The sequence below is a fragment of the Aquila chrysaetos genome, chromosome 10 (assembly GCF_900496995.4).
Source record: "Aquila chrysaetos chrysaetos chromosome 10, bAquChr1.4, whole genome shotgun sequence".
NCBI lineage: Eukaryota > Metazoa > Chordata > Aves > Accipitriformes > Accipitridae > Aquila > Aquila chrysaetos.
In genome coordinates, this window is record NC_044013.1 from 27,941,301 (window position 1) to 27,952,596 (window position 11,296).

An 11,296-nucleotide genomic window follows, 5' to 3' on the forward strand; every position below is an offset into this window, starting at 1 on the left:
CACTAGCTCCTGCTCAGTCCAAGTCAAACAAGGTGGAAGCATTGCTCATGGATGGCTTCTTTTCTGAAGATTCTACTTCAGGAATAGAAATAAAACTTTTGCACTTTGTCTTCTTCCTTCTCATGTAAGAAGCGAGCTGCCCACACCACCACCAAGAGAAAACAACAAGCAGCAACCAGCTCTTGAGGATCTTGTTCCCTAAAACAATCTTTAAAGTTAATAGTCTGGGATGGGTATAACCAGATGGCAACCACTATGGAGACAGCAGGGAGTTAAGTACAACTATTTGTGGGGAAAAAAAAAAAACCAAACACAAAAAAAACCCACAAAAAAAACCAAACAAAAAAACCCCCAAACACTGAAAAAAGTGATATGAGGAGAAATTCTGTGGGAATTCCTTGGAAAAAAACAGTTTCTTATTGCAAAAAGTTAACCTTAAATGCTGTTTGCTTAGTGGAACACATTTTTCCAACAGGGACATGCATTTTCAGAAAGGACAACTAAGAAAGAAAACTACAAATACTATAATAAATCTTTTATCTTTATTACCAATAGCTAATAGACTTTTTTTTTGTTTTGCTAAAGGGGAAGGTGAGATTAAAGCCTGTTTTTAAACACTGCTCTATAGCATAGTGTAATTTAGCTTAACTAAAATCTGTCTATCCGCTGTATCACCTTTTGCCAGTCATGCAATTTATTTATGGACAGACTAAAATAGTGGCATCTGCAGTATAAATAAACCAGACAGAACTACAGCCTCATTGTAGCTACACAAACAAAGCACAGAGACTAAACCTTTGCCATCCAGGCTTGCCTCTCAGGGACTTGCCAGTCCCAGCAGAAAACTCCACAGAAGGAAGCAGTATCACATCAAGTGCTCAAATGCTTTCTGCTCCTTCCTCCTGGACCCAATCTCCAACAGGATCCTAGATAATAAAATTACCAGTTTCTTGTTTTTTTTCCAAGTAGGATTCTGTAATCCTCTTTTCTAGGGTACAGTGACTCAGCCTGGTTTCTCACAGTCCACAGTGCTGACTTAACGTCTCCTTCCAGTTTTTACAGTTCCTGTCTTACTGAAGTCTGATGGTAACTGGACACAAGCCATCCTCAAAGATCATCAGTTCTCCAGAGCTGATTTGCATCTATTGCCCAAGTCTTTCTCTTCCTTTCCTTCCCTGAAGCCCTTTCCCATCACTGTATCTTTCTGCTGCTTCTTTCTTACCCATCTCTAAGGACAGTAAGAACAGCAAAGGTTCATCTGCACATGGCTCCCAACAGCACAAAGAGGAGAGGCTATGAAAAAATGCATTTCTGGATAGAATCGTTTCTACTATAAATCGTAAACTCACCAGCAGAAACAAAGTCCAACTGCAGCAAAACAAAAAAGAAAACAAACTCTATCTAAGCAACACAGAATCACAAAAAGATTTAGGTGGGAAGGGACACAGGACTAACTCTAAGGCTGGATCAAGTTCCTCACGGCCTTATCCAGTTGAGTTTTGAAAACACAGACCTTGCATGCCTCTAGTGACAAATGTGCCTATAGATATTACACATGCCCTTTCCGCAACTGATATACTTCACCCCACACTCCAAATACTTCCCTGAAAACTCCATGGAGAAAACAACCACTGTGCACCCAAATTAATTCAGACAGAAGGACAACAGTAGGCATAAACCCCCACTCCTCACAGAAGCACCACTGCAACTCTCATCTGTCCTGATTGCAGATGACACTTACCTAGCGGGAAGGCTGGCGTGATGAAAGGCAGCACCTCAGGTTAAGAGACCTTGACAATCTGTTCAACTACTTCCATGAGAAAAGGTACCCAGTTCTCCACCTGTGTACAGCAATCCCAAGCATTGGTTCAGGCTGGGAACCCACTGGCTGAGCAACAGCCCTGCTGAAAAGGATGTGGGGGAGATAGTGTGCACCAGGCTGAACATGAGCCTGCAGCATTGGCCATTTACAAATAAGGCAAACTATGTAGTAGACTGCATTAGGAATAGGGCCAGAAGAACATGGGAAGTTATTATCTCCTCTGCCTGACAGCAGTGAGGCTGCATCTGGATTACTATGACCAGTTTGGGGCCTTCACTTCAAAAAGGATGGGGAGAGACTGGACAGAGATCTACAGAAGGCAAATCAGATAGCCAGGGTCAGGAGCACATGGCAGGAGAGACTGAGGGGCTGGGCCTGTTTAGCCAGGCAAAGAGGAAGCTAAGTGATGGGCTAATCACAGCCTACAGCTATTTGAAGCACAGTTACAGAGATGATAGAGCCAAACTCTGTAGTGGTACATGGTATAAAAGGGGCAACAGCCATAAACCACAGCTTGGGAGGGTTAGGCTGGAGGATGAATTTAACTGAGGGTAGTACAGCCCTGCAAGAGGTCACTGGAAGGGGGTGGAGGGAATCCCTATCCTTAGGGAGTTTTCAAGACATGGAGAAAACCAGTGCTGATGTGACCTAGTCTTCCTACAAGTGAGATGTTGGATTAGAGACCTCCCTACCTCCCTTCCTACCAACACTGCTATGGGAAGCTCTCTGATCCTTCCATAAACAGTCCTGCAAAAGATGAGCACAAGAACTGAAATTTACAGCTCTAAAGAGAGATACAGGTTTTACAAAAAAACTTCCTTGCCTTCCTGGCCAACATCTATGTGTTCTACAAACTACCTATCACTCATCTCTCTGCTCCCTCTCACCGCCTTATCACCCTTCCTCCTGCTAGCCCTTTTTCTACATTTAGTGAGCCCAATTACCTCTACTCTCAGGTCATCACACACTAACACACCCAAGACACAAGGTAGAGCCCCAAAAGGCACAAATAGTAACATCTCACTACCACCAAGTGGGAGAACTCCCATCTCTGTCCTCCACCCCCAAATGTATATTGTCACTGTGTACTAAGTCCCAGCTCCAGAGTGTGCCAGAGCCCTCTGTGAACCGATTTAACCCACTTGGAAGGCAGAAAACGGACTTAGCTGTGTTGCTGGATGATTTTTCTACCATGTTATGAGTTAAGCCAGCTCACAGAAAGGCCTGTGGGGCCCAGTGCAAGACAGGGGTGACACACAGTGAGGAAGCAGCAAAAGGAAACAAGTACTGGAAGAAAGAGAAGAGGAAGACAGACCATCTTTTTTTCAGCTGGAATCACCCACTGCGTTAGTTCACTTGCCTTGGATCTGCAGCCCCAGAGCAGTTATTCTCCATGCATTTAACAGTGAAGGTCACTGCTCCTACTCCAGACCAGGCGGAGGGCTCATGTCCCAAAGGCTTGTCAATTTTTCCAGTTGGTCTGTTAGATCTTATCTCTCCCTGCAAACCATACCCTGATTATGTCCTTAGGTGATCAGACTAACTCTGGAGAGTGAATTTAGCTGTGCTGCACGGCTCTTGTTAGTCTCTTCTGAATTGCTCATGGTCCCTGCCCAAGCTATTACTACACATTATTACTTCATGCAATTCTCCTCTAGGGAGTGAAAAACATGTTCCAGAGATTAACCTCATATACATACTTTAACCTGTCACCAGAAATCACAAAAACAAAATGCACCGCAATATACTCTGGCGCAATTTTAATAGCTGTTTCTTAGGGAACAGCTGCACTGCTCATAATTTCAACTTTTTAACTTCCTCACTGGGTCACCAATTATTTAAATATAGATGAAGCTCAAGATGGGCTGATTTCAGCATATTGTGACCCCCTGTAAATCTGGGGTGGCTACATGCCCATTTAGTGTCCTAGCATAAACTACTAGAGTCTTTTGCCAGTTGTCCCCAAAAGCAAGTACAGCGGCTGGGATTTACCAAGAAATATAGCTCTGGTACAATTTACATTTCTTTGGCTACATCTCCATGATCTTAAGGGTCTTTTCCAACCTAAATGATTCTATGATCTTCTTCAGCCAGAGCCCAGAGATAGTAGGAAACAGCACAAGCACCTCGTGATGGTAAAATCACAAATGCCAAAGCCAGGTAGGCTGGTCTGCGCACAAATTTGTAGAGTAGAGAGCACAACCCACTAAATACAGCAGAATGTTGTGGTTGTTCCACATGCAAGAAGAGACATTCAGAGCAATCACATGGAGTTTTTCTTACAAAAAACCACAGAAGAGGTTTAACAGTCTTACACTACCTCTCCCTATTATTAAATCACTGCCCTTGCTGTTAATTTTTTCCCCTTGTTTACAAAGACATTTTAACTCTGCAATCTAAGCCTGGAAGGTTTATTTTTAAACCTGCTGGTATCTAGCTGCAAATAACTTTCTGCAAATAGACATGCCTACAGGGGACACAGTTTGATTCTCTGACCCAATAAAAAATACAAAGCAACAGAAAAAGAAAAAGAAACGCCAAGCATTCAAACCTGGGCCTGTTGGAATGACTTCAGTCTCCTCTTGAATCGAGATGGAAGAACAAAGTCACAGCCCTTCGCAAGGAAAGCTAGCTCCCCTCCTAAGTCTGGATCCCTCCGCAGAGAACTCTCCTTGATCATCATCCTGGTCAGCTCCTAAGCAGATGTTGCCCTTTCCAGAAGGGGCACAGGGACTCTGTAGGAGACCACGTCAAGACCAGCACGTTGCTTTCTTGGTTTTGATTTTTACAGGCAAAAAATGGCAAATGACTTCAACATACTATGTCTTCTCTCTCTTCACAAGGACAACATCCAGAGATTTTATCTCACTCCTGAAGCCAAACTTCACTTTTTTAACTGATATTCAAAGTATCTTTCAGTACCACCAGGATCTTCTGCCTTCTTGTAATACTTTAATTGAGAAACATGATCTACAACAGAATCTATTTCCCTGCTGGCTACATGACAATCTGTCCTTGGCTTGTAATAGGCCAGGGGTAATACGGGAAAGGAAGCACCCACCACCGCTACCATGAGTGCTAAAATTAGATGCACTGCAGAAGTGGCTAAATATACCATCTTCCCCAATAGTTCTTACTTTATGTAGTTCAGTGCTGAAACGTGAGGTGCAAACTTGCATCAGACTCCACTAGAGTTAAACCACATGCTCTCAGCCAAGGCCTGTGCACGTATGATGCTAGTGGTTTGAGGTCCCTGCTTCTGAGGTGATGAAGCAAAAGATCAACATTAGTTCCCATTCTAGGCCAAAGGCTGTAATTTTCAAAAACATCAATTTTTCCTTCTTGCTTGGAAAAATCAAATCATCTACTTTCTTTAAAGCCAAGCAAGCACATAAGGATGATCTTGGATAATAAGCTCAGGCATTCTAAAGTAGTTCTTAAGAAAATAGTTTCATAAAGACATCAAAATGCATCATTCTTTTTATTCACTTTTCCCAAAACTCTCACAAGGCAAAGGCAAAGCAATTCTCAGTGGACAAGTCTACTCTTTCTCTGCACAACCTTGACCAAGTAGACTTCAAACTCTTGCCCAGACTTTGTCTAGCCTTGTTAAAAGTGTGTTCTTCCTCTTCTATCATGACAATGGTGCTGAACAAAGGCCTAAACCCAGTTCTTACTCCACAAAATTAACAAACACCTAGCCCCATGGCCTGCTTTCCCTACTTGACTTTGAAAGTCCAAGCTACTTTGCCAGTCCTAGCTACTTTGCCGGTTTACTTTCCAAGCTTTGTAACACAGAACAACATCCCATTTCTAGCTAGTAGGGCTTGCTTTTATCAAGATACTGCATTTGAAATGAAAAGATCTTACTGAGCCTCACAAACAGAAAGCTTTTATTGGACATGTGCCTCTGCTGTCCTTTTCCTGGTTTCCTGTAGAAGGCCCAAAGTTAATTCAAATGCAGCATCACTTAATTGACTGGACTACAGATAGACACAGAAACAGCCTATCCAAAAGGATGCTCTTATCACAGATTTGCTCTTATGCAGTTAAACAGGCTATTTACTAAAGGAGAGAGACTCCCAGCTGACATGCACAAAAGGAATTTTTTTAATGTCTTCATAAATCTGTATCAAAACCACCAAGTTTATTTTCTCTCCTGTTGCTTCTCAATCATAGCCCCACAACCTGGGCTATGGAATTGTGAGAGACTGAAAGAGTTAACGTCTCAAACATTGTGGTGGGGCAAGTTCTGCTTAAAGACAAACCCTGCACAGCAAGGAACCAAGGTGAAAAGCCCATCAGCTCAGACATCAGCAACAGGAGGGGGAGTGCATGCTGGAGGGTGCAGCAGCTCCCTGTTCTGATAAGCTGTTCTGATACAAAGATCGAACAATGGCCGTGTCTGCAGGGAAGGAGAAGTTACTCCACAAACGACCCCCAAGCCCAAAGGCTCACAAACTGCTCATTAACCTGATGAGTTTGGGTGCCCGCCTGAAGGAGGGGCAAGGATGATAAAAGGACACGAACCGAAGCCCCGGGTGCGCAAGCCCACCGGGACTGGACCCCTCAGCTGACTGGACAAACGCTGGACCCAGGACCAGTGAAATCTTTCTCTCTTCCTTTTTCTCTCTGTCTTCTTCTCTCTTTCCTTTTCCTTTTCCACAATCCCTACACCTCATCCATTTCAAGATATAAACCGTTGACCAAGTCTGAGACTAAGAGTGGATCCAGCCGCCCCTAGACCCTTCTCTGAGGAGGAGTCTGGAAAGCAAGGGGGTCTGCTCTGAACCTCGTGACTCAACAGAAGGGATCTCCTTATTCCCTGAATTAATGTATACGGTTACACAGTTTACAGAAGTAGTCTTATGCCAATTCCTGTTGTGAGAAACCCTGCCACCTGCTACCACACCTCCCCAGTTCAGTTTGTTTCTGTCATGAATAAAATCTTTAACTGATCGTTTGGTGTCGTTTCACCTTAATTTAGCCCGAGGGAATTTCGAATTAAACACGACTCCCTGGTCTGTCCAGTCTGGGTCGTGACAGGAATCCAGTTCTTTATGAAAAAGATTTGAACAAGAATGTATCATAGTTTGGTCCCTTTAGGTCACTGTAGCTATGTCTGAACTGTGCAACCTGGGAACTGAAAAAGCTCTGAAGTCCAGACGTATATTCACAGCTATGAGTTCGAAGAATCACAAGGTTATTACAACGTCATCAGCCCACTTTGCCATGCGCCCTGCAAATGAATATGAAGGATGAGGATGGGAATGAGAAAAGGAGCCCCCAGAAAAGGCAGGCAGGAATGCTTTAACTGGAATTGCCACCAAGTGAAGGATACACAGATCCATATGCAACAGTTTTGGAATAAGTTTTGTTTTTCTTACTCTGACAATTTTTTCTAAACATTAAGGCAATGCCTAAAGAGCCCACAAGGCTCCACTGTACCAAGAGTCCTGCACATCTCAAATAGCAGCATGTCAGAAGGCAATTTATTTTGTCTGTGGCAAGTGTAGTTACTTCATCTTCAGTTGAACTCTCACCCTGCTTACACATTGCCACTCCATTTACAGACTGCAGAGGAAATGTAGTCCAAAGAATCTCTCATATCTACAGCTGCATCCAGACCAGCTACAGTGGGCTTTAAAAGATGTATGCATGAAAGAGACATATTAATCTAGCAACCACTAGCTGATAAAAACAAAAATAGCCACATAGTTTTCATTCACAAATTAACCAGTCACAAAAGATCCCAGAAGTTTGGGTTTTTTTCCACTGGTAACCTGGAAAAACACAAGTCATCTGGAGGCAAGGCTTGCTGTGTCTGAATTCCAATTTTTTGCACTATAGCAAGTTCCTAGCATGGTACTTCGTAGCCTCAAAACACATGAAGTGGGTATAAATAAAAACATAACTATACAGTACTATGAAAAATTGACAGTAAGAGAATCTTGTACCAATAGCTTCAAAATCAACCAGACAAAATCCACAGCAGAAAAATCTGGTATCAACACCCTACAGATCAACTGAACAAACTGCAGTCAAATTTAGAAATCCCTCTTTGCTACAAGTGACCCAGTTTTAAGCATGAAGGTAAGAGATGTAAAATCTAAAGAGGTGTCTGACCACCTTTGTTAGCCATCAGAACATAGAATCTCACCTGTGCCTAAAGCTGGATGCTTAGTCCTAAAAGATTAAGATGATTTAACCATCCCAGGACTTAGCTGCACCTCAAAGCCTGGCTGCAACAATTCAATGCACTCTGCATAGCTGAGAAGGGCACCAGCTTCAACTGTTTTCAAAACAAATTAAACTTCTCCAGCAACAGCATGACTTTTTCTTGGGTTTAGAGTCAATGAGGCTGAAAAACTCAATGTGTATCCCTAGGCTTTGCTTCACCTACCTTTAGATGTTTACTTCAAGATAAATCAACTTCACACAGAGACTGTTATCTGCCCTGATTACAAAAGGTGCCTGCATACCATGGACATGTCCTTAACTGTTTGGTATTGGTTCTTTTAATTCTTTATTTTAATGTAATTTTTTTTTTCTCTGTCATCTTTGATTCTGATGTATTTTAAGATTCACTTACTATTTTCATTTATTTCAATAAGTATTACCAAACAAACAAAAGCCCTTTTTTACTATTTGGGTTTAGAAGTTATGAATAATTGATGTTTGAAAAGAGTGCAGATTGTGTGTATAGCTTAATTGACAGATATTATCAATATCTGATCAAAACAATTTGTAATATAATGTAAGATGAAAGCTGATTTTCCAGAAAAAGTTTTACATTATATTTTGAATGCATTTTGAGAAAATGTGATTATTTCATGACAAAGTTAAAGTCATTATGATGTTACAAAAGCCACTTCTTACAGTTAATTGCCCCACACAAGACATTCATAAGAGTATCATTAAATCTCCAAAATGAAGAAGTATACAGAATTATAAAGTTGCCAGGTCAACCTTAACTTTATATGACTATAAAATTCTTAATCCTACTTAGAGCCATCTTCAGGCCACCTGGTTAAGCATGCAACATAGGCATTTTGATACAAAAAAGCAAGATGTATGGCCTCAGGACAATGTTTTAGAGCACAGTGAGTTAGGAACACTTCTGAGAGTCCCAGCAATACCCACCCTATCAGTCATCCAGGCAAGGCAGCATTTGATAGATGTACCTGGAGCCAGCTCAGAAGAAACATGTGGCAGCAGGGAATGGCCTCTGGATACTTGACTCAGGCCTCTACCATCTGAGATAATGTGGTTAGACAAGGTGGTCTCAAACCATTTATCAGCCCTGCAAACTGTAAACCCTCTGCTCCGAGACCCACAGTCCCTGTCCAGAAACGGTTGTATCGCTCATTTGACCTCAGTGTGAGCAATTCCACTTACTAACCTGGCAGAAAACAAACCTAACTAAAATTTCTATCTTGTATACAAGCATCATAATCAGTATAAAGAAAGATTCAGAACCATGCAATAGGAAGTAGAGGCATGGGGGAGAGAGAAATGGGAAGCAGGACTGCTCTTTCTGGCTCACTACACCATGAGTAATCCTTTTGAGAAGATACCCAACAGAGGAAGGACAAAAAAAAAAAAAAAAGAGGCCTCTTTTTGTATCAAACCCCAGTCCTGGTCTCTGCTCTCAAAATTTTTCACAAACTTTATCCAACAGCTCAAAATAAAATGCATGAGTAGGACTTGGAACGGAGCCCTGCACTACTCAGACTTGATTCTGAAAACAGAAGGACTAAGTTTCTTCCAGACTTTTCTAGGGTACTTTCACTAGAGTACCAAATATTCTGCAAACATTAACTGAATATAAATACTCTGTCAAATTAGCCATCCTGTACAGGTGGTAGACCAAGGGCACAAAGATGTTAAGGTCAAATACATCCACCACTGACTTTTCCGAGGACTTTGCATTAGATGACATTTTACTCAAAAGGTAGCACCTTTTACCATCCAAAAAAACCCCTGACACTCAGCACTTCTGCAGATCAGGGCAGAGAATCCCAACAGCCCCATCTCCACCTTCTTCACTACTCACCGGTTCTAGTTTCTCCCATTTCCTTCACACCTACTAGTCCACCCAGGACTCCTTATTGCCCTCCTATCTAGAGACAAAAATACAGATAAATAGTTGGGGTTTTTTTGCTAGCCTCTAACAGACAACTGAACTGTTTTCACTGAACTGTATTTCAAAAACAACGTATTAAAAAAATCAGCTTAAAAGACAGACACACAGAACAGGAAATTTTAAAACAAATAGTTGGAGGTTTAGAGATAAGCAATGGAAAACAGGATCTCAGAACGGGAAATGTTGGACAGTCTAAAAGTATGCAATGCTTCCTGGCCTGCCTGAAAGAAGCATGATGCGCTCATTATGTGCTCTGTAAAATCGATAGACTTCCTTAGTATTCTTTTCCTAGTTTCTAAGTATTTTGGTTTTGAAAATGAAGAGGCAAGTAATTCTAGTGTTCTCTGTGGATAATCATCGTTGGTTTTATGATAAAGGGAAAGTCTGTTGCCGATACAAGTTAGCACAGATTTCAACACAGATAGGCCAACTGAGACAGCAAACAGTCCGGTCTGAAGTGGCTCTCCCTTTCCTTTTTCATTGCTTAGGATTTGAGGGATAATAAAACTGTCACAACTTTCATAAATGAAAGCTACACTGTGTTTTCACCATATTAGATCTCCGGGGTTTTTGTGCGTGTGCGCAACTATTTGATAACAGTTTTGTGAGCCCTAAGAAAATATAACAAATACTTTACATACTCATTCAGGCACACATGTGCAATACTGAATCAGAATCTACACGGAGCTCCAGCCAGATCCAGAGTTATCCAGGAACATGGACGTAGTCCCTAGATGCTATACCTAGAGAAGGCCTTGTGGCCACATCTATGCTATAAACGACAGCAAACCTCAGAGTAAGTGTAGAGCCAGCAGTTCAGATGACTTTTGCCCACTCTGCCAAGGGCTAACTCCCTCTGAAGGGTACCAGCTGCATCCACGCTGCACAGTGCTCAGCCCAGGCCCCCTCCAGCTCCTCTGGGTCCCCAAGCCAGTTATTCTCTCTTGTGATCTTTGGTTCTAGGCACCTATGCAAAGCAAGGGTTGTGGTGCTACATGGAAGAGAAGAGCTCTTGCAGTATGGGTACATGTTAGATGTCCACAGAAGGTAGGCTGGGAGCAAACTAACACACAGGCTAGGTGGGTGATTATGGAAACAGAAGCTGATAAGGGACCAGACTGATAAGCTACTTGACAGTGTAAATGCATCCAATTTTCAAGTATTATAGAAAAACTGCCACAAAGTCAGCGTCACACTTTATCAAACACATTTTTCTTTGAAGTTCACAAGTTAGAAAATTTTGTGAAGTAATATACAATGCAAGAATAGCTATTATAAGAGATCACTTCAGAGTTTTTGGAGCTGCTTAATTCTACACTCCTTGAGGA

At 42.0% G+C, this 11,296-nt stretch overlaps 1 protein-coding gene across 15 annotated transcripts in view; it reads right to left on the minus strand.

Annotated features, from left to right (window-relative positions):
• PPP2R3A (protein phosphatase 2 regulatory subunit B''alpha) overlaps positions 1–11,296 on the minus strand; it is a 65,937-nt gene that overhangs the window by 34,908 nt on the left and 19,733 nt on the right. Inside the window, exon 2 of one of the 15 annotated variants that reach the window (XM_030027272.2) lies at positions 4,374–4,557. The exons of the other annotated variants lie outside the window; for them this stretch is intronic. Coding sequence (XP_029883132.1) covers positions 4,374–4,505 — 132 coding nt within the window. The 5' untranslated portion in view covers positions 4,506–4,557. The remainder of the gene's footprint in view (positions 1–4,373; positions 4,558–11,296) is intronic. 15 annotated transcript variants of the gene reach the window in all.